We start from the raw sequence: 24,586 nt of genomic DNA, 5'->3' as shown, positions 1-24,586 counted from the left end.
TCTACGACCACGTGTGTTCACAATGCGACGTTGTAACGATATAAGGCCGGCCAATGAAAACAAATTGTTTGAAATCACATGCAAAACAGTGATGTATTTTGAGTAGTTTATTTTTGTGATTAGTATAATTATGGATTGGAGAAAAATTGGATTGTTTCTTTTATTTTGCCTATCTTGGCAAAATTTATTGTTATTACAATGGCAAGCTATAAGAAAAAGAAGAACGAAGCAACGGCGCTGATGGGTTCGGCCTGTGAACAGATTACGAAATGCTCAAGGATTTTATCATAATCTTGTTCAAGAATTGATTCAGAGTAACCACGAGGAATTCTTTGAATTATATAGAATGTGGCCTGAACAGTTCAATTTATTAGTAAATTTGCTTCATCCTCATATTAAGAAAAACAGCATTCGGACACCTCTTCCTTCAGAACTGCGCTTAGCTGTCACTTTGTTGTAAGTAAAATTGTTGCAATTTAAATACATAAAAATGTTATTTGTAAAGTTATATTTTGTACTGAATTTAATTTATGTACTGAATTTAATATTAATATTAATAACAGTAATCATAACTTAGTCTACTATTAGCATCATTGTAATCATGTCTTACGTTATATAAGTTTATATAAGTTACAAACAATTCTAACACACACGCACGCACGCACGCACGCACGCACGCACGCACGCACGCACGCACGCACGCACACACACATTTTATTATTTCCTTTAAAATATCATAATGATTATTGCAGATATTTATCTCAGGGTGATAGCGCTAAATTAAAACATGCAGAATTTAGAATAGGCAAGTCAACTGTTCACAAAATAGTAAATGAGACTTGTCAGGCGATTTGGATAGCGCTACAACCTATTGTTTTGAAACCTCCCAGTAAAGAAGATTGGAAATCCTTCAGCGAAGAATTTATGAGAAAGTGGGAATTTTCAAATTGTCTGGGAGCAATAGATGGGCGTCATATGAGAATTCAGGCACCACTCAATTCTGGATCGACATTCTACAACTATAAACAATTTTTCAGCATAATACTGCTTGCCATCTGCGATGCATCATATAAGTTTACTTGGGTTGACATCGGGCAATATGGTGAGTATATATTAATTTACCCTTCTCAATTTTTTTTTATTACACAAGTTTGTCATACATCTTATCTACAATTGTTATTCTATGATTCATTTTCAGGTTCTATAAGTGATGGTGGAGTGTGGGCTAACACTGACTTTGCAAATGATATCGCTGCAGGTAATTTACCCTTGCCAGATCCCACACCACTTCCAGAAACAAATATTCCTTTTTCCTTTGTGTTTATTGGTGATGAAGCTTTTCCACTTTCAACATATATGATGCGGCTCTATCCTCGTAAAAATCTGACTGATGACATGAGGATTTTTAATTATCGCTTATCACGTGCACGGCGTACGATAGAGAATGCCTTTGGAATTTTGACTGCACGATGGCGTATCTTGCACAAACCTCTTTGCATGTCAATAACCAACTGTGAAAATGTGTTGAAGGCTCTCGTCTGTCTACATAATTTTATTATGTATGGAGAAAAACAAGAGAATATGAACAATCGTCAATATTGTACAACAGATTTAATTGTTACCGAGGAGCGTGATGGCAGCATTAGAGAAGGACAGTGGAGACGGCACTTTTCCTCACATTTTGCTGAACTCGGTCGATTAGGTGCTAACCGTGCAGATTCTGTAGCGAAAGAAATGAGAAATATCCTTAAAGAATACTTTATTTCTCCAGTTGGTGAAGCTCAAGCTTCATGGCAATACGAATACACGTTCAGAGGGGCTATTATTAATCCTTCTGTAATATAATTTCTTATACATATAATATACAGAAAAAATTTGTTATTGCTGAATTTATTTTGATTTTATAATTTGAAATAACTTTATTATATATTTAAAACAGTTTTTTTTGTTTACAGAATTAAGATTTTGCTGAGTATCTAAAAATTAGCTGGATACAAACCTGAAAATAATTTTATTGGATCTTCAAAATAGTTATGATTAATTTTAAGCAATAAATAATAGGCAATGCTACAAAACGTTTTAAAAACTCTAGCAGCTTTAATGTTCCTACATAATTGTTTTGATGGTCCAACAAAATTATTTTCAGATCTGTATCTACCTAAACTTGTATTTTAGCAAAATTGTTCTATTTCTGTGTACATGTGTAAGAAATATAAATATATAAACATTTCAGTATAATGTATGTACATAAGTATAATATTAACATGTATTATTATTAAATAGTATTATTAGACATTAACATGAATTATTAGACAATATTATTTTAACAAAATTGTTTTATTCCTGTGTACATGTAAAAGAAACTTTTAATATAATGTACATAAGTATATTAACATGTATTATTAGACAGTAATGATACAAGTATAAATCATATAAAAGTAAGATATATGTATATTATCGCTGAATTAGATATAATAAACTTAAAAATTATTTCTGAATGTATTTTGATTTTATAAGTTGAAGTACTTCCATCATGCATTCAAGACGTTTTTCTTCGAGTACGGAATTAAGAGCATATCCAATGGCAGCCAAGACTGGATCATTAACAGATGAAACTGAAGAAGGAGTAGAACATTTGTTTGATGTCATCAAAGAGTTTCCAAATTTTGTAGTGAGAGCTGTTGATTGCTTGTTGATAGCTTGCATAAGCAGATCATCGTCTTTCCTTTTGCGTTTAGCAAAGTTATCAGGCTCGGGAATAATTCTTTTCGTTGATGAGGATATCCTTCGCATCGTTTTTAACACGTTTTTGGATGCTGATGCAGAACATTCCTCCACATTAAGGCTACTAGATGAAGATGTGGGCGAATGTAAAGCTTCATTTTCTTTATTTTCCTCAGCCGAGTATGCTGATGCACTGTTGTCTGTAAATAAAAAAAAAGATTAATAAAAACTATGTATTTCTCAATTCACTTACATACAACATTTGTATATATTAATAAATCACTTACCGCTAATTACTGATTCTAAATCACTCGTGGACCATATACTAGATGGAGACAAAAGCACTGATGCTTGTGGAGATGATGCTTGTGAAGATGGTACTTGTGGAGATGGTGTTCGTGAATATGGTGCTTGTACAGACAGTATTTGAGGAGACGTTGCTCGTGGAGACAGTACTTGCAAAGATGGTGCTCGTGGAGACAGTACTTGTGGAAACACTATTTGTGAAGACAGTAATCGTGGAGAGGTTACTTCTGGTGACAGTGCTCGTGGAGATAGTACTTGTGCAGACAATATTTAAGGAAATACTGCTTGTGGAGACGGTGTTGATCTTGCTGATAATGAAGGTGATGATAATGACGAAGGTAAAATAAATATTGGAGAAGAGGAAGTTTCTTCAATGGTCTTTTTCATTTTGTTTGAGCTATAATTACTGGTAGTCCTGAAACACCGTAATACATACCATTACCAAATATCACAATATCAATTATTAGGCTAATTTAATTTGTAAATAACAATTATATACCTTCGAGGCGTGATGTGATCCACTAAGAATAAACAAAGATTGTAAAATTGCCATTTTGGTACGTATAAAGGCTTTGTTTCTTGCCCAGATCTTCCTTTCAGAGATGCTACAACTTTTCGTCTTTCCTTACCAAATCGCTGGCGAATACTGTATTTTGGCGGCATCTTTCCCTATTGATAACAGAAATAAAAACTTGTAGTAATAATTTAACTTAACCTTACCGTGACAGGTAAACATATTGAGTGATTTAATTATATACATCTTACCTGACACTTGTTTCGACAAGTTAAAACCAATATTCTCCCAAGCTAGATCTTTACAAAAATCTTTGCCAGCATATTCTTTCCAGTTTTTTGTATATAAAGCGGGATTTGCCTTGACAAAAGCAATCAACTCCTGCTTTAGTAGTGTATCTTGTTCATTATCATCGTCGTTCTCTATCTCATCAATTATATTTTCTTCAAATGGTTCTTCAGACATTGCACTATTTATTAAAAAATGACTCAATTTAAAAATGATTAAATAAACGCGCACAATAACCCCAAACAAAAGTGACGCAAGGCAACGCAAGACGCTTGCCGTAGGCTGTAAGCAGTATCGAAATGAAAATGATTCATTTCGCTTACGGCTACTGCTACGACCTTAAAAACCGGAATTACGTCACTTACAACCTACTGTTACGGCTTAAAACTCTCCATTGTAGACGGACCTTAACATTTAATCATGATAACAGCTTAAGGCTAATTCAAACACATAATAATTTGCGGTTACATGAGCGTACTATAAATCGGAGATAAGTTATGCGGACGATTGGTCCGTTCGGTCGGGAAAACCGCGGAACGTGGCGTGATTGGCTTGCGTTATCGCGTGGGCGCGTGCGTTGTGAACGCGGTCTGTCGCCGGTATGTTCGTCTCCGAGCCAAAAAGGGCGCTTGATCGACAGGGCTCGGGTGCCCTGCCGATTAACAGGTTACTAATTACGACCCGGTGTCCCGTGGCGGTCAAAGGTACTCGAGGACGATGGCGATTGGACGAGAATGCTCGTCGAGGATATCGTAGTCGTCTGGTCAAGACTACTCGGCCGAGGATAGCGACGGGAATGCCCGTCGAGGAGCAGGAGATCGACGAGTATGCTCGATTCGGGAGCGATCGAGAATGCTTTTAGGCCTTTAGGCCAGGTCAGCCAATCCGCGCACTCGGTCGACCAAGCCGGAGTGGGAGCGTTGTGGAATGCTACGGTCGGCGCGCGTGTCGCCGCGTGGTCGCACGGCGAAGTTCGGCTATGCGCGCACGTGGTCTCTCGCTACGCTCTGTGATCGTTCTGTGGACGGAACGGAGGCGCGTGGTCGGTGGAGGGGCGTATCGTTACAATTAAAATTGTCAAAGATGGAAGAAGAAGACGACGACATGTAAGTACAAAAGATAAGTTATAATTATTTTTTATAGGTTATATTATAATTATTTTTTATTTATAAATTATAAAACCATCTTATATTTTCAGATTGTTGATGAAAATAAACGAAAATCGTAAATTTTCGATAGCGGCCTTATAAAAAGAAATACATTATTTACGGCACATGCTTGCAACCAAAGTTGACGATCAGTAATGTTCCCCCGGGGTCGCCGCAGCCGCCGACTGTTCCTGGGTCCGCGGAGCTACAGCAGCCGCCAACTGTTGCCGGGGCCGCGGGGCCACAGCAGTCGCCAACTGTTGCCGGAGTTGCGGGGCCACAGCAGCTGCCGATTGTTATCAAACCCGCGGGGCCATCAAAGCCGTCGGCTGTTGCCGGGCTCGCGGTGCCATTATCTACATTAGAGACGCAATTGAGTGCAAATAATAACAAACTTAAGTATCATATAAGTATTACAAATATATATTATTATAAACAAAAAAATTACAATATTATAAACAAAATATTATTATTACAGCGAGGCGATGGCAGAAGAGCCGATATGGAAAGGGCAAGGGAGGAGAAAGAGGAAGAGGAAAAGGAAACAAATACGTTGTAACGACCGCATTTCGCGCATGGGCGGTTGGCGGTACGGGAACGGGCGCGAAAGATCGCCTGAAAGAATTAGACGTCGTTTGGTGGTGTGTGAAATAAAGAGCGTTTATTCTTTACAGCAGAGACGCGATGAGACCAACAGACGTCCCGTGTACATATAGTCGGTGCGGTACAGTAATGTTGGCGGTGTGTTTACACACGCTTACGAAAACGCAGTCGGACGGTAGTTAATTGCGTGATTTGAACTAGAAAACGGAGAACGCGCGGACGGACGGGACAATGAATTTCGTGGACAAAAATACGGAACTCTATTTACAAAACTCTATATACAGCGTAACTGCGAGGCGAGACGCGGTTCGCAGAACGGCTTCGGGTGATTTTCTTGAAAGCCAGGCGGCCTTGTTATTGTGGCCGTGAGACTATAACGCGTGACGCGGCGCGGGGTGCGGTAAGACGGGGCGCGGCGCGTACACGGATCCGTATAATCGTCGGTTTCGCGCGGCCCGTCGCGAGGCGGTTAATACTATGGCAGCAGCCGCCGGAAGACACTACCCCACGCCAAGTGCGCTTGGTGGAGGCACGGAGCACCGTACCCCCTTACGCGAGGTAGCGTCAAACTCGGGAGGTTGAGGGGATCGCTCTGCACCAAGTGTCTTGGCAGGGCTCAAGTTTGACTTGAGCCCGTTGCGGCGAGTCGGGAAGCGGAGTCGGAATCGGAGTCGGTTACGAGCCAAATGCCTTGGCAGAGACCGAGGCGCTCGATCTCAGTGCAACCTAAGGAGCTTCTGCTTGGCGGACCGGTCAGAAACGGACAAGGTGCTGGCGCTCGGCGGACGCTGCCTTATATACCCGAGAATCGAGGTGAGGGGACATACGCGCGCACGTATATATGTATACGAGGTGTGATCAAAAAGTAAGGTGACTTTTCATTTTTATAAAAAAATATTCATTTATTCATCCAAAATTATGTTATCCCCTTCAAAATAATCCCCCTCTGATACAATGCATTTGTGCCAGCGCTTTTTCCAGTCGTCAAAACATTTCTGAAATGCACTTTTGGGTATTGCCTTGAGCTCCTCAAGCGATGCAGCCTTAATCTCCTCAATCGTCGCAAATCTTCGTCCTTTCATAGGCCTTTTCAATTTTGGGAAGAGGAAAAAGTCGCAGGGGGCCAAGTCTGGTGAATACGGTGGCTGAGGCATGATGATAGTATTGTTTTTGGTCAAAAAAGTACTCACTAGTAACGACGTGTGCGCAGGTGCATTATCATGGTGTAGAATCCATGAATTTTCTTTCCACACTTCCGGACGTTTTTTTCTTATTGATTCACGCAAACGCCGCATAACCTCAAGGTAATACTCCTTGTTTACCGTACGACCTTGTGGTAGGAATTCTTGATGCACAACGCCATGGTAATCAAAGAAAACTGTGAGCAAAACCTTCACATTCGAACGAACTTAGCGTGCCTTTTTCGGTCGTGGCTCTCTTGGGCTCTTCCACTGGGATGATTGGGCTTTGGTTTCGACGTCATAATCATATACCCATGTTTCGTCATCAGTTATAACCCTTTTGAACAGATCAGGATCATCATTGACGTCGTTCAACATGTCTTGGGCGATGTTCATGCGACGCTGCTTCTGATCAAAATTAAGCAGTTTTGGAACGAATTTCGCTAACACACGTGTCATACCCAAAACATCCGTTAAAATTGATTGGCATGAGCCAAACGATATGTTAAGATCATCAGCTATTTCTCTAATCGTGATTCGACGATTTTTCAACACAATTTCTTTCATTTCCTGAACATTTTCGTCGGTTTTTGACGTGCTGGGGCGTCCAGAGCGAGGTTCATCGTTAACATTTTCTCGACCCTCTTGGAATAACTTATACCATTTATAAACATTTTTTTTGCTCGAAGTTGACACCGTACGCCACTGTCAACATTTCAAGAATTTGTGAACACTTAATACCATTTTTTACACAAAAATTAATAAAAACTCTCTGCTCCATTATTTTCAACAGCAAAAAATCGCCGAGCACGCAAACACGAGTCTAACCTTTGTGCCTCTCACATAAAAACAACACATGCTATATAGTCAAAACTGTGAACATATGATCATGACGAGTGTACGAACACAAAAAAAAAAATTTTGAAATTAGAGTGTACAGAGCGCGCGAAATTCAAAAAGTCACCTTACTTTTTGATCACACCTCGTATAGCATATACAAAAATGTAAATTTTTGAGCGATTGTATTAAATTTTCTTATTATTGATATTATTTAAATTGCATACCGAAATACCATATACAAAAGTGTTCGGACTTAATAAAGAGCCAGAAAACATTTTTGTAAGTTATTTTTCTATACAATTTTAAATAAAAGTAACAAAAATTAATAACGTAACTCAAGAATTTACAACATTAACATATTTTTTTTGTATACCCCGCTGATTGGTTATATTTAAAAAATGCAATGCAACATATTTTCCCGTCCCACTTGGCAGACTGCGGACTGTCGGATAGAAATATCCAGTGTGGTTAAAAAATATGATGCAAAGCACCCCAAGCAGAACAGGGAGTCATCAAGACGTCAAAATGATGTCAAAGTGACTGCAAAATGATCATTAAAAGTCACTTTTCAATCAATTACGCTTCATTTTAATGTCATTTTGACACAATTGTGAATCACTTTGATGTCATTTTGACTTGTTCTGCTTGGGCACTTTAAGATACACGGCATCAAATCTCATACATCACCATTCACACATAATAAAAAATGATTAATACAAATAATGCATAACATACATTAACATACATACATAAATACATTGAATAATATTTAACAATTTAAAATCGCATACACTGCCATTCGCGCATAACAGAAAATGATTAATACAAATAATGCATAATGTATATGTAATATACATCGACATACATACATACATACAGACATACATTGAACAATATTTAACAATATCAAATCTCATACACCACCATTCACGCATAACAAAAAATGATTAAAAATGCAAATTACAATTAAAGAGACTCTCAAGATTTAAAACAAAAAATATTGTCAAGGCTAATGAGAGTCAGCGCTGTTATCGGTGCGCAACAAGAAAGTTTATTCTGTATATCAATTACAAACAATGTAAGTTTCGACTCTCTTTGAAGTCATTATCAACATAATATAAGATTCAACTAATATAATAATTGTCCGGCCATCGTCGTTCAGGTATTCGGCTGAGTCACTCACGATTTGCACGAGTCGTGGTGTAGCTTTTTCACCGTGTATGATAGAGGAGATGGCAAGGTCTCTCTATAACTATATGCGAAATTCAGCATAAACTCTAAAACGACTGATAAAAATAATTTAAAGCAGTGACTCACCACCAGATCACGACGAAGACCAACGAAGCCATGGATAAAAAGTTTTTTGTAGCAACTTGCAGTCACTATGCTAGCACATTTACAAATGCTGTGTTTCGATGTTTCTGACAACGCTGCTTACAAGTGACTGAGCGTTAACCGTGGATATACGAAACATTGAAACAAATAAGAGAGTATATATAGTCAATATTCAAGAAGGGGGGGGGGAAACTAAAGACAGGCAAATAATCTCCGCCGTTGAGAAATACACAGATTACATGAAGAGAACAAGTTTATAGTTAAATAATAAAATAAGTTAAATAAATTAGGACAATGACCATTAGAAAGAAATTGATATAAATAAATTTTTTCAATGTGAGACCACTGCAGTCCGTCCCAAGATTCGTCCAAAATCAAAATATCATTAAAGAAAAAAACCTATATAAATTATGTCGATATAAAAATAGAGGAATCGAATCACCCGACGCAACTGCAAGATTCATAATTTTTTAAGCAATGAAAGATATGCATGATTCAATTATTCAGTGTCCGATTGTAGATTCAAAGTATTTTTTTGCATCTGGATATGGAGCATTTCAGACACTAAGCGCCTGCCCAAATATCTCTCTGAATCCAAGATTTGAACATTATTCCAATCGAATTCGTAATTACAATTAATCCTGTGTTCTGTGATTACTGAGTGAGGCGTGTTATTCCGATTGATGTTATTACGGTGTTTCGCTGTTCTTGTTTTTAGTTTTCTGCCTGTCTGGCCAACGTACGATGCATCACAGTCTTTACACGCAATTTTATATACAACATTTTTGTAAAAAATGATTAATACAAATAATATATAACATACTTATATAGTAGATATAAGATAGATATAAATATTTAATTAAATATAAAAGAAAATAATCAAAAGAAGTAGATATGAACTAAGTAATCAAAGAAAATAGATATAAACTAAATTAATATACTATTACTATTTTTACTGTTATTATTATTGTTATTACTACCAATTAGTGATAAAAATGATAGATAATTATATTGATAAATATCCTTGTTTTCATTGCCCGTTCTTGATCACTCTCACTCATATAAGTTTGCTTAGGCTCGGTTGGGGCGTACTCCCACTCCGTATCACGTGATCTATTTTAGTTCAACTACATCCAAGTTCAGAGACAGATGACACTACTGTATACATTCTCCCTTTCTAGAATAGGAGTTTGTGCCCCCTGTAAGGCACGGAGAAAAAAAATAAGAACACATATAATATGCAATTTTCCTCAAGCTATCGATTGAGACTACTCGGAACTTAATCGGTTCAGCTGTTACTGAGATTTGATAATCTCGTATGTGAAGAACTCGCTGACTAGCGTAAGGGTCGGTTCGCTTCGCTTGCACGTTGGCGCGCGATGCGACCACGCCTCATGATACTGTAACATAAAAATTTCAAATGATCATAGAAATTTATATAAATTGTTCAAAATATAAATCAGTATAATACTGTATACATATGTATAGAGGAAGGAGGGGTAAGACGGGGTAGTTTATCATTAAAATAAAATTTTAAAGTATTATAAACTTTATTTATTAAAAACCATAAACAAGCATTTCTTCCCGACAGGTGGAGTAAGATGAGTATATGTTTTACGCATATTGTCTGTCAATTTAACTATGTCTAATATGCAGAGACTAACATACATTTTTGTCAGCTTCTAATTGTTTTTTAATATTATTTTCAATATTAAGTTTCGTAACAATATGTTATTTTTATAAATTTACGCATTTGTATAATATATAATTTTTTTGTTATATAACTATTCTTGTCTTTTTTTCTCTAGAATCTCCAGTTATAGGGTTTAAGTTTAAGCTTAGGAAGATAAGTTTTTTATTTATTTATTTTTATTTTATTTTTTTTAGTTATTAAGTTATTCAGTTGTTATACCAAGTTGTTACTGTGTGTGTTAATACAAGGGTGCTGTACGCCTACAAAAATCGGGTGCTGTGCGCCTATAAAAATCGGGTGCGGTGCGCCTGCAAAGAACAGGTGCTGTGCGCATATAAAAATCAGGTGCTGTGCGCCTGCAAACTACTGTGGTACAATTATTCTAATTTACTATTTTTGCGGACATTCAAATATCACTATAGTGTTCACTAAACGCTCACTGATTTTGTTATTAAGTTATATTTTCTGTTAACTTTGTTTAAAAAGTTCTCAATATGTATGACAAAGTAAAATTGTACGACATTCTCAGGAATGACGATTACAAAACGGTAAATGAAGAAGGCAAGATTTTTCCACCATCTCATGTCGTTTATGATTTGATAGCTGATGAATATGAACAAGATTTGTCACAGATGGGTATAACTCCTAAACATATTTATACAATTTTGAAAAATGATAGAAATGGCATGTATACCGCAGTGTAAAAGCGTTTAACATAAACAAAATATTTTAGAAAAGTCAAAAGACAGTTCTTTCAATGTGACCGATCAAAGTAACATTTTCTCTTCCGAAATTATAAAACATTTTAAATTAATAATTTTCGTAGAGAAGTGGGAAAAAATAAAGCCTACTGGACGTACAAATGGACGCAATAATAGAAAATATATGACGTTACAAGCCGGAAAATGGACAAATGTGTTTGCTGACAAAATATGGCAGCAAATAAAATTACCGTGCGCATTCTCATTTAAACGCGCCAAAGTCTATTGTAATAGCGATGCTAAATGCTATGTCAAATTTAAAGGAATGTGTAACGAATGTGGCGCGCAACTTGTAGATATATTATATAATAAACCTCTAAAAAAGAGCGATGTAGTATTTGACTGTAAACTTGCTGGTTTTAGGACGGACATTATTCATAAAAAGAAAAGACAATTAAAAGGATCACTTCGTGAAAAAATTGCGAGTGAATTATTAGACGAAAATAAGGCTGCCAATGCGTGGCGCAATAAAGAAGCAAATAAAATAATGACATTTGGTGATGACATTCCACCAATTTTGTACGATTCAACGGTCTTACGAAAAGCTAAGCAAATGGAATCGGACAAGCGCTTAGAATTGCAAAATAGCAATCCTATAAAAAATTTACAGATTGCTAAATGTATGAAATTTTATCGTACGATATGTTGTGCCCCGGTGATGGCTCTGGGGACAGGTAGGTATATCGGTAGGTATATCGGGATCTTTTCAGCGCTTTAGAAGTTAGGACTCGTAGGAAGGGCCGCTTGGTGATCGAAAATAAAACAGTAGCTCGTTCCAACGTTAAGATAATGTATTTTCTTCAGTATTGCCCTTGTTACACTTGTAGTATGATTATATATGTCGCTCGTTTGCTTGCTTTTCCCGGACGGCCCGGTATATATAGGTCGGCTGTTATCTCCGGATTGTGTTACAGCTCGACGTGTAAGTCACGCACGGCGAGTAACACACCGGACAGCTGTTTGTCAAACTCTTCCGTCGCTTTCCGATTTTGTCGCGATATTTATACGGAAATTCGTCGTTTTGTTCGGCCAATCGTGTTCCTTGCGGCATGCAGCTCCCACGCTCAGCCGAAATCCGAATACCGGAAAGCGACTCAGCATTAGCTGGCGCAGCGCGATGGTGTTGCGGGCTGGAAGCCCGACAGACCATCAGCGTCTTTCGATATTTCTAGCGTATGCGGAATTCGAGTCGCTAGCAATAGGAATCTTAATTTCCTGTTGCTATGCGTGTAATTATCGTAGTTGTACAGGGTACAACAGATACATAATATAGGAATAGATCCATTTTTCTGTATGTATTGGACTCAAGAGCAATTGCTTATGTATTAAAAAGCTTATAAGCAAGACGTCAATTGCTTTTTCGCTATAGACGCTATCGGAAGTATAGGGAAGAAACTACGTCTCCCCAATGACGAAACATCGCCACATTAATTTTTGTACGAAGCTGTATGCGTTTCTAGTCTGGGTAATTTCCCTTGGGTAGTTTCCAAATGATTCCTACAAAGCAAAATGCATCCACAATAAGTTACTTTTAAACCTGAAATTGTTAGAGATGGTGCTCCAACACCTCGGGCTGTAGTAACAGATTTTAGCAAAGCAATTTTAGTCGCAATTGCACGTGTATGTGCAGACTGTGCTAATTTAAATAATTATATGCAGATCTATTACAACATAATTAATAATAATCATTTTGGTAACATTCCGCCATGTTACATTCGATTAGATGTTATCCACTTCATAGCTATGATTGCTAGGTGGGATTGCCTGAAAGGACGGGCACGTAAAATAAGGCAATTTTTTTATAAGATTAGGGCAATTATAACAAATGAATAATTTCATTGAGGCATGTGATTTTATAAAATCGATAATAATAAAGTGGCATTAAGTGAGGAAAAAGGATCTCAGGAAGAAACCGGAATACCATTACAATCGGAAAATCATTTGAGAAGTGTTAATGATATTATTAAAGGTGTAACAATTGATATAGAAAATGATAATGACGGTCCTGATGATGCAGAAAATGATACTTATGACTGGGACGAAATTGTTACAGAAGGCTGATCAACCTGGGCTAATAATATATTTCTTGAAGCTCAAGAAATTGCCCATAAATAATGGGACCGTTGTAAATACGTATTACAATATTGAAGCTGCAAAAAAAAAAATAAAAAGTCTTTTATCCTTATATACCTTTATGGTATAATGAGGCCACATTTTAAAGACAGTAAGCAAATTGCTACATCATCTCATGTTGAAGCTGAATTTGCCGAACTAAAAACTAGAGCGTTAAAAAATCAATTACCTATGAGAATTGACAAATTCATTTTTCGTCATATTGAGTATCTAGATGGAAAATTAAAATGAACATGTGGTGAATCTGAAAAGATAATTGGAAATGAAAATATTTCAAGTCCAGTAAAAAATGAAAATGATGAAAACGTTGAGTTGAACAAAATGGGTTTGAATGAAATGGAAGAGAGTGCATTGAAATTAACGTGTGTTGAATCCGAGAAGATAATCGGAAATTAAAATATTTCAAGTCCAGTAAAAAATGACAATGATGAAAACGTTGAGTTGAACAAGATGGATATGAATGAAATGGAAGAAGGTGCAGAAAATGAAAAGACTGCTTCTCTGAATGAAATTGAAAATTGGCGATGTAAAATGAAAGCAAAAACATCTGCAAGCAATCGTGTTTCAAAACGATTAAAACCAAATTACCTGACTCCGTGTACCGATTGGGATTTCATAGAAACAGATACAGCAATAGGAATCCACTTTTAAAAAATGGCAGCTTATGCAACGCAACAATAATTAATAAACAGCATATTGTTGTGCGAGAAACGTGTGCATTTGACTCCATGTTCCAAATCGTCACAAGTGGCATGGGAATGCACAGTGTATATAAAACCAATGACTACATTAATAAATAGTAATGTTTTCATAAAATTTATAACAGACGTATTAACACGTGGTAAAATTACTGTAAATGATTATAGTACTCGGGCAATGATTCTATACAATTTACCAACGGTTTCTAAAAAATTATCTACTCGTGCTATTTCTTCTATAAACGCCAACTGTAATGCTGCACATCTTGCAGACCATTTATTTGAAAATGTACATAGTCACACGACATCTTATGATTGTAACACCTGTGCTCATAATTACAAAAGAACATCATCGACATGCAACATAAATGTGGACTATTAAAGAACGGCTTAAATAATACGCAACAAGCGATTGACGATGATGTTATTGGCCAAAAAGTCACAACGTGCAATATTTGCAAAAGTCTAGTAAATCGTACAATAACTTACGACTCACATTTAATTATTGATACATGTGTCTTAAGCGATCATAATTATATAAAGTCACAAAATATCCCACAACGCACTTATCTATTAGACGATGTAACAAAGATTGTTACAGTAAATGATGATAAATACTGTTTGGCAGGCATCGTATCGTATATTAAGTACGGCAGGGGCTTTGACAATGAACACTACGTTGCCTTCACATATACAGGACTAAATTAGTTCAAATATGACGATTTGAAGAAAAAACGGTATATTACGGACACAAACGAAGAAATATGCCCGCATGTAATACTTTAGGTTAAAAAAACATAAATATGTATCTATGAAAAGTACAAAACAATTCTGGCGCATTGAATATTGAAGATCAGAAATTTTCAAAGTCCTATTGGTCGAAAATTTTTTCGCGTTTTTTGCTAGTTTCTTTAAAGTTCTGGTAGCTCCCCCGAGAGTTCTAACTTTTATCATAATAGATCGAATCGCCAAAGTCGAAAGCACAAACGTTCTACCACGTCAAAGTTTGAAAATTTTTTAGTCAAAAATTTTTTCGCGAATTTTGCTAATTTCTCGGGAGTTCTGGTAGCCCCCCCAAAAGTTCTAACTTTTATCATTAAGGATCGAGTCGCTAAAGTCGATAACAAAAAAGTTCTACCACGTCAAAGTTTGAAAATTTCTAGGTCGAAAACTTTTTCGCAAATTTTGCTAATGTCTCGGGAGTTCTGGTAACCCCCCCCCCCAAGAGTTCTAACTTTTATCATAATAGATCGAATCCCTAAAGTCAAAAGTAAAAAAGTTCTACTACGTCAAAGTTTGAAAATTTTTTAGTCAAAAATTTTTTCGCGAATTTTGCTAATTTCTCGGGAGTTCTGGTAGCCCCCCCCAAGAGTTATAACTTTTATCATTAAGGATCGAGTCGCTAAAATCAATAACAAAAAAGTTCTGGCGTTTTGAATTATGAATGTCGGAATTTTTCTAAGTCCCATTGGTCAAAAATATTTTTGCAAATTTTGATTCTTTGGGGTACTCCCAAAACTTAAAACTCGTGGCAAAACATCGATTTCCGGAAAAAAAAAAATTAAAATTTTTTGGGAATTTCTGCAATTTCGTGAAAGTTCTGATAGGCCCCTAAAGAGTTGTATCAATTATGTTTCATGAAAAATTGTCCTAAAGTTAATAACAAAAAAGTTACAGCTCTTTGAAATTGGAGATTTGTGAAGTTGGCCCCTGCAACCGCGGGAAAATTTTCCCGTGGTCACGCTAAAAAGGCTACCAAGGGAAGGGGAGCCCCTCGTAGAGATTCACCCAAGGCCGGAAATGGAACTCGGAAGCGAAAACAAGCCGAAGGAGGTCTCACCGGACCAAACGGAGATACCTGTGCAACCGGAGATGACCCACGCAAAGGCCACAACCGCCACAGTAACCGTCAGTGATGACAAACACACCGCAACGGACCACAACAAGGAGGCGGACTCAGCGGCTGTCACATCAACAAACGGGCATGTATCGGACCAAAATACCTGCTCCGCATACAAACTATCAACACGCGAACAAGATAAAGAAGACACAGCGAACGAATTATAGGTACATAAGATACCCTAAACATAAGATTTAATTTCATTATTAATTTTGTTATATTCATGAATATTTTGTTTTATTCAAACCCTTTTAATTTTACGTTATTTATCTCCATGAGAGACAATAGCAGATTAAAACAGCCACAAAGTAATAAGTAACTATTCTTTGTCAGATTAAAATAATAGGTTAAGATATCTTTTAATATATTATGTTATAGTTTAAGTACAATAAATATTACAAAGCCTGTGCACTCATCCAGCGCCATTTAAAGTAAAAATTATAACACAAATTATAATTAACCTATATACACCACAATTCAACTTGTGGATTTGCCGCGCTTTGTAATAACGCCGCCGCCATGTTGGCGGAATGATACATGGCGACAGCCGAAAATAGGGGCCTCGAGGAGAGACGCCAAACGTCGCCATTTTAAGAGTTAGTTGGTCACGAACCACGTTCCAAGACACATCGGTGTCATCGCACATCGGTGCGAATGATGCAACATTGCATCATCGCGAACATAACGCGTAGTCGCGTTACAGTTAAGAACATTGATTAGATGTGATTCGGGAAAATGTACACGCGAAATCAGACAATGTAAATAACAATTTATTTTATATATAAACAGTGTGTGCAATAAATATATTACTCGTGTGAACTTGCCATGAATCTTTCGCGTACCCAACACGAGAAGTCCCGTTCCTAGACGCGCATCTAAAACAATAAGTGTACAGACATTAAACGCAGTGTACAATTAAAAACAATTTAATTTACCTGTGTACCGACGAACATTACGCAGCGGCGTAATCTATCCCACGACGACCGTTGACAGGAAGAACGAGCCTGGCCAATCACGTACGAGGATTGCTGAAACAGAAAGAAAGGACAATTACGTATCCCACCTTGGTAATTACAGGGTTAAATTACCTGGCGACCGTGAAATTCACGCAGGATTCATCTTAAAGGTAGGTGAAACAACCTGTAAAGTGAAAATTCGGAAATTAGCATTTGTTCGTCCGGTCACCCCCCCCCCCCAAATCGTCAAAAAATGTTTTATCGCTTTATTCAACAAAACTCTTTTTTTAATCAATCGAGAACTCTAGAACTCTTCGGGGAGCAACCAGAACTGTGCTTTTTTTCAAATTTTGAAAAAGTGGGGCCAACTTCAGAGGTCACATAATTTGTCTTCTATTTTGAGCACAAACCGTTTCGCCTTACTAGAATCCATGCAAGGCGAGGATTCTTGTGTTCAAGATATCACATACGCAGGAGCTGTCAGTGGCAGAAAAAACCAAGCTGCTAACGTGGGTGGCGGAGAGGGCCACATGCGCTTATTTAATAGAGTTCAAGAAATATTTTCATCTTTAACGGAAGTAACCCATTCAAGGAACATTAGCACTACAGGCACTTCCGGTAACGATAATCCTGCACGAGCCGCAGCTGGCAAAACGCGTGGCTGGTCTAAAACGCACAACGATGCGCTCATTAACAGCAATGGCAGAATCCCTAACTCAGATAACAGGGGATTAGCTTTAAGAAGCGAGGACACTCTTGTCCATTACGAACGATTACTCACAACTAACCCCACAGACACAAAGCTCTCCTTGCTGGGCAGCGTTCCAAGATTTCGCACGCAGCAACATTCTCCCGTTTCTTGTTAGGGGAGATATCTCGGGAGCAACTGAAGCTTTCAATAAATTTTGTTACAACTCAAACTTTGTTAAAAATGTGCACACTTTCGAAAAAGGCCGATTCAGACAAGTAATACTGCCTAATTCTACAAACCCAAATTTGCGTTCAAATTCAAATAGTAATTATAACCGTAGTTCTCAATAATCTCTTAATACAGTGTTTATGGTATAGCAAGCATGTTCATTAAAGATATTTGTAATTCTAATCACAAAGGTTTAATTATTGCGCAATGAAATTGTCAAGGAATTAAAAGTAAACTGTCTATAATTCAGGACGTCATAAACTATTCGGACATTTTCTGTTTCCAAAAAACGATTATACATATTACTAAACACACAACTTCAAATTAAAATGTACAATATTATTAGAGAGGATGTCGCCTCTAAGGGGAAAAGAGGAATTGCCATAGCAATTAAAAACAACCTTCTATTCTCAATCGTAAACTTAAAACAATATAAATATCATTCAATTGAAATTCAGGGCATCACAGTTGAACTAAACACTGAAAAACTATTGGTCATTAACCTATACAGACACCCTTCAAGTTACACCCCTGAACACATACTTCATAATATCTTCGAATTAGCGAATAATATTTCTTTTCTCCTCTTAGTCGGAGACTTCAACGCTTATCATGACAGAAGGTGTTGGCCCTCTAGGGACAGCGCCGGAAACAGATTAGCAAGCATCCTGGACAAGGCCAATTTCGTAGTTCTCAACCAGAACAGACCCACTCGGATCAGGGGGCCAGGACAAAATGACAGCACGATAGACTTGGCCATCGCGTTATCGGAGCTGTGCTCCTCGCACGCAGAGGAGGATAGCTGGGGCGGCGACCACCGTCTGGTGGTGACCGTGATGGGGCACAGGCCGTAAGGTCTGGAAAATTCTCATGTAAGATAAACTTAAATAGCGACCAGTTAAACGCACTTAATTCTTTACTCGCACATTTTGACATTTGTGAAGACTATAATGACAAACCAGACGCATTAAAAAAATTTGACTGATGTATAACTTCTTCCTTAACAAAAACCTCAAGCCACAAACGGTTAATAAAAAGCAGTCCCGCGCCCCTCCTCCGAGGTGGTACGAGGAGTGCTGGACTGCAATAGAAGAAAGTCAGCGCTTAGACGTTACATACTGTATCCACTAAAAGAACATTATACGCTCTATTTGGTTACTAAAAGGTCGTGTTCTAAGACTTTATTCCAAGAGGAAAAAAAAGTTGGAAATAAGTCTGTGCCTCTTTTAATAATAAAACTCCATCGGCCTATGTTTGGGCCATTGCTAAAAAATTTAAGAAAAGAAATATGAATAATAATAATGCTGTTCAGGATTCAGAGTCAACAATGCGATAGCAGAGCGATACAATTGACAAGTTGTGCCCTCCGTCGTGCACACCTCTGTATGAATGTCTTCCTCAAAAATCTTTTCTGTCGGAAAATCGTATGACCCCACAAAACTCCAATAACCCACTAAATCTATTAGAAAAAGAGTTAAGAGTAGAGGAAGTACATTGTGCTATTGCCTTCATAAAACACAAATCAGCACCTGGTCTGGACAGATTGATAACAATGTTATTAAAGCCTTTCCCCCTCAACATGTAGCTATTCTTACAGAACTGTACAATGATCTTTTTCGAGAAGGTGAATTTTCAGAAGACTGGAATTCGGCCCTTATTTTTATTTCTAAGCCTCAGGGCACTGGGGTGCGTTTGATCGCTCTGCTTTCGTGTTTGCTGAAAGTCATAGAAAAAGTTATCTATTACAGATTACATTGGTATGTAGAAACTCGCGATCTGCTTCCTGACTTTCAGCTCGGTTTCAGACCACTTAAGTCGTGCGCTGACGCTCTGGTGGCTCTAGTTAGTTTTATTCGCGCTAATTTTCTAACTAAAAAGTACGTACTCTGCGCCTTTATAGATGTTAAAGGCATTCGACAATGTTTGTCCGAATATTTGATTGAGTGATTTGGAGGAAATGGGTTTTCCACCGCGTATTAGACAATTTATTGTAAATCTGCTTGCAAAAAGGAAACTATTTTTTGTGATTAGGGGACAGCTTCGTGGGTCGATGCAGGCCAAAAAAGGCACTCCGCAGGGATCCATCTTGAGCCCTTTTTCACCCTCAACAGAATTAATAAATATCTTTATTATAGAGGCTTAGACATATTCGCTGAAAAGTCCCAAATCATGGTTTTCGAAAGACATAAAAAAGCTTCCCAGCTTCGAGCTATAAAGATCTTGCAAAATCCCAAGGGTTTTCTCGATCAAATTTCTGGGCTTCCATTTAGACAGATGCCTCAAAGGAAAGGAAGCGTTTTGCTTACTTGTTACAAAAAGGGCCTAAAATAGTGGAGCTCACAGCTTCTCTTACTAGTGTGAAGCGTGCATTCCCAAGCCCTTCTTACTATATATAGAACCATGTTCCGCAGTGTAATTGAATACGGTTGTCATATTTTTTCATATCAAAACAACTCATCGATTTTTCGCAAAATCCAAAAATTGCAATTCCGCGCGATTAGATTGACCTTGGGATTTCGCAACTCCACTCCCATAAACGTTATGTTAAGTAAGACGCGCAAGCCTACCCTCAGGATTAAAGTTGAAATGATCTTCCGTAAATAGGTATATTCATAAATGCTTAGCTACTTCCAGCAGTGTCGCTCTCGAGAGCTTGTTCGAACTTATGTTTAAATCGGTCTCGTGATGGCCCTCGCGGGTGTTGACGCAATGTGATTTCTGCCCAGTGCTCTGAAGGTCAACGTGAAGAAATTCGTAAAACGCGGGTAAACGGCGGGAGTAACTATGACTCTCTTAAGGCATTTTCTGTCATCTTAATGCACCAAAAGAAACACGGACCACAGACGCCACTGGTGTGTTCTACAGGTAAACAGACTTGCCACTCTCCTTTACCCTTAAAACACCGTGACGGTCTCCTGATTCCGGGTTTCCGGGCTAATGAAAAGGGAGACACGACGAATGTAGCATTCGAGTGGAAGAGGGTCATTTGAGCCTGACCTTCGACCGGTGACTCGTCTCCGGTGAGAAGGGGACCCGGAGTACCTCCTCACGATCCTCGGAGGGCCTGGCACGCCAGACGTTGGGTCGTCGAGACGTAGGTCTCCATTCGGGTTCCCCCGATCTAATACGAGTACTGCGGGGGTGGGGACCCCACCGAGTTGGCTACCGGTGCCCCACCATTGGTGTCGGACTCGCAGGGGCAATGGCTCCGCTGACACTTGGGCGTCTTGTGTCCATTCATGGTGCGTGCATCCCGCCCTTAAGCTAGGAGACGACCCCCGCCCCGCCGCCATACGGTGGCCTCTGCCTACCAGCGGTCGGGGTGCCTTGCCTCCTAGGGCAACATCACGGGAGTAATGAGATGTGTCATGAAAAGTTGCGTGTTGAAACTGCGAGTCCCACTCCTTTGACGGGTGTGATTGTCCTGGAGTACGTAATACGCAAGTGTATGGGCTCTGTAAGGGGGAAATCCCAGGTTTGCACTTGGATTGAGGGGGTTGGAGTAATCGCGTTTTGAACCGCCTGACGCCGCTGGGTGTGTTCACTGGCAGGGGCTGACCGCCCCCCCCCAGACCCCCCGGTGCGGTCGTAACTATGACTCTCTTAAGGGTCAGCCTCCTCAGCTCTTGATACCCACTCAGTGGATTCTTTGGGCTGGGGATCTAGGCCCCCTTATTGAGAGTCGTAGTCAGGTCATGATGCGCAATACACAGCCTCTCATGTCCAAGTCGCACAGCTACCTCCACGTGGTACTCCTGGTAACGTCCTCGGACGGCCAAATGCTGTTGTGGCGTCTTTTCCCGGGCTTGGCTGCGGTTCGGGCCGACCTAGTCGGCGCCAGGCGGGATTGTTCCGCTCAGCCACCATTTCCGCGTCCCCACCTGGGTCGCGGGCCCGCCGAGCGGGTGCCAGCGGTACCATTCCGCACCGGGAAATACGCGGACTGGGGTTAGCTGCTCCTGTCCGCCCGCTTTAATACTGCTTTCAATAAACAAGGACAAGCCTCGGACAATGGGCGTAGAGGTCTCAGGCGTCCAATGAACTAGGGTGAGACCAAAGTTGACGACCAGGCTATTTAAATGGAGTATGAGATAAAAGTTCCCTTCGCAAGGAGAAGTTGCCGCAAGTGTGTGGAGAGCGGCAAAGGGAACTTTGTGGCGCTCACTATTAACGATGAAGTCAGGCACGCCGAGGAGCCATAAGAATGAGGTGGTGGTCTATGTGTGCGAGACATGTGGGAAAAGGTACCCAAGAAAACATCCGGCACTATGCCATGTACGAAAGTGCACTGCCCCAAGACCACCACCTGTTAACGGGCACGAGTGCCTAGTTGAGAATTGCGGCAGGGTGTTCGCTACAAAATCTGGCTTCTCGCAGCACGAGAGACACGAACACCCAGTAGTGAGAAATGCGGTCCGGGCAGGCGGGATCGCAAGAGGTGACGTTCAGTCACCTCGTAGAAGAGCGTTAAGAGTTTTCACAGAGGCGGAAGAAGACCTGATGTTGCGGCTCGAACTCAGGTTCAGAAACGAGAGAAACGTGGCCAGTCTAATGACCGAGTTTCTCCCAGGCAAAACTAACAAGCAGATCAGAGACAAACGAAACATTGCTGCTTACAAAAGGCGCCTCGAGGAACTTTTTGCTGTGAACATTGAAGAGGAAGCCGAGCCAGAAGAAGTAGAAGAGGATATAGCAGAGGAAGAAATTAAAGAGGAAGTGGATGAAGAGGAGAATGATGTGCCCGAGGAGGCAGATGAGTTGCTTATCCCTCCCGGGGATCCGCCACATCAAAGCGAGGAAGGGCAGCCTCGTGAAGAAAACGGTGCTGAGGAGCGACAGCCCGTTGAAGAGGCCTCGGACTCTCTGCCGGAAACAGCCTGGAGAGAGGGAATAGCAAGAAAAGCGTTGGAAGTAGAGCCCCCAAACGCTATTCCATCCGAGGCCGCAGCTTGCGTCCAGCTGCTCAGAGGGGTCCTGGCGCGGATAGTCTGTGGAGATCCGCCAACGCACGAAGAATATGATACACTAGACAAGGCAATCGAGGACTTCTTCCGCGCCAACGCAGACAACCCTAAGGGGAAGAAGCGCAGCAAGGAAGAAGTCAAAAAGAAAACTAAGAAAAGCTACAAGCATGCCAGGACCCAGGAGTTGTACAGGCAAAATCCAGGCCTTTTGGTCAAATATGTAAGGGAGGGTATTGACTGGACCAAGGAGGCTAAGCCCAATCTCGGTTCAGAAGATATCAAAAGCCTGTACGACTATGGGGTACGACTATGGGGTACAAAGACCCACATTAAAACTCCCAAATTCGGGGAACCGGGTCCGCCGCTGGAGTTGGGACGCGTGCTCTCTCCTATCACATCAAAAGATGTGAGGGATAGGATCACGCGGACCAAGGCCACGGTGGCCGCGGGGCTTGACGGCCTAACCAAACGAGACGTGAGCCCATTGGCGAGGGCAGAAATCTTGCGACTGTGGTTCAACATAATTATGGCAAGAACATGGCAGCCAAAAACGTGGAGGTTAAATAGAACCGCTTTGTTGCCCAAAGACGGCCTTGACCACACAAAAGTTACAAACTATCGGCCGATCACAATCAGCTCTATTCTGTCACGATTATACTAGGGGATCGTTGACCAGAAGCTGAGGAAACGCATAATAATGACGCCCCGCCAAAAGGGCTTTACGTCGGAAGCAGGCTGTTTCAACAACGTGCACATCCTGAGTGAGTTGCTGCGGCACTCCAAGATAACAGAAGGCCTGGTCGCAGTGCAATTGGACGTCTCCAAAGCTTTTGACACGATACCACATGAAGCTATTGGAGCGGCACTGCGGAAAAAGGGGCTTCCCGAGCTAGTGGTGCAGCTCGTGAAAGACTCCTATAAGGATGTGCACACAGTAATAAATAATAAAACAGATAAAATACAAATAAAACTCCAACGCGGGGTCAAGCAGGGAGACCCCTTATCACCATTACTATTTAACTTGGTCATGGAGCCAATGCTCACAGCGTTGGAGAGTCAGCCGGGTTATAACATCGGAGCCGAAGTGAGCGTCTCAGCGCTAGCATTTGCAGATGACATTATACTAACGGCGAAGACCGCGCCACAAGCTAGCAATCTGTTCAGGGTGGCGGAGATGTACCTAAGGGGGCTAGGTATGAGTATCTCCGCCAAGAAATGTTCGTCGTTCAGGATCCAAACGACCAAAGACTCCTGGTACCTGGCAGATCCCGCGCTGACACTCATAAGTGGAGACGGTATCCTGTACGCGGATGCGGGTACCACATTGAAATACCTGGGCGTGAGAATATCTCCTTGGGCAGGAATTGATATAAAGGGTCTAAAGGACAGTCTCTGCATAGCGATCAGGGATATCAAAAAACTGGCGCTGAAACCACCCCAGAAGGTTCATTTGATCTCCACATACCTAGTCCCGCACTACCTGTACCAGTTGGTACTGGCAACCACGCCGGTAACCTATCTTAGGCAACTAGACCAGGAGCTACGGGTAGCGATAAAGGACATTTACCACTTGCTGCAGGTAACAGCCGATGGATTAATATACTGCAGCAAGAGAGACGGGGG

The 24,586-nt window shown here is 40.0% G+C and overlaps 3 protein-coding genes and 1 pseudogene across 3 annotated transcripts; 2 read left to right on the top strand and 2 right to left on the bottom strand.

Moving 5' to 3' along the window:
• The first annotated feature begins 346 nt into the window (after positions 1–346).
• On the top strand, positions 347–1,845 carry LOC105194390. The gene is made up of 3 exons (XM_026139663.2): positions 347–456; positions 753–1,102; positions 1,199–1,845. Exons 1-3 carry the CDS (start codon positions 347–349, stop codon positions 1,843–1,845), a joined length of 1,107 nt encoding a protein of 368 aa, XP_025995448.2.
• Positions 1,846–2,318: 473 nt separating this feature from the next.
• On the bottom strand, positions 2,319–3,300 carry LOC105194391 (neurofilament medium polypeptide-like; the record flags this gene model as incomplete). Its single annotated transcript, XM_026139664.1, has 2 exons — positions 2,319–2,924; positions 3,012–3,300. Coding segments are annotated over 2 exons (726 nt in total), but the record flags the coding sequence as incomplete, so codon positions are not given.
• LOC113002656 lies at positions 3,276–4,423 on the bottom strand (annotated as a pseudogene).
• A 17,749-nt stretch (positions 4,424–22,172) lies between these two features.
• On the top strand, positions 22,173–23,624 carry LOC105194392. The gene has a single exon (XM_011159274.2). It carries the CDS (start codon positions 22,173–22,175, stop codon positions 23,622–23,624), a length of 1,452 nt encoding a protein of 483 aa, XP_011157576.2.
• Positions 23,625–24,586: the final 962 nt, after the last annotated feature.

The sequence above is a fragment of the Solenopsis invicta genome, chromosome 8, assembly GCF_016802725.1.
Source record: "Solenopsis invicta isolate M01_SB chromosome 8, UNIL_Sinv_3.0, whole genome shotgun sequence".
NCBI lineage: Eukaryota > Metazoa > Arthropoda > Insecta > Hymenoptera > Formicidae > Solenopsis > Solenopsis invicta.
This window is presented reverse-complemented; position numbering and strand designations above follow the sequence as displayed.

Coding starts and splice junctions, on each gene's coding strand:
- LOC105194390 (XM_026139663.2), top strand. CDS start 347: ATGTGGCCTGAACAGTTCAATTTATTAGTAAATTTGCTTCATCCTCAT. Junction 457..752: donor CGCTTAGCTGTCACTTTGTT/GTAAGTAAAATT, acceptor TGATTATTGCAG/ATATTTATCTCAGGGTGATA. Junction 1,103..1,198: donor GGTTGACATCGGGCAATATG/GTGAGTATATAT, acceptor ATTCATTTTCAG/GTTCTATAAGTGATGGTGGA.
- LOC105194392 (XM_011159274.2), top strand. CDS start 22,173: ATGAAGTCAGGCACGCCGAGGAGCCATAAGAATGAGGTGGTGGTCTAT.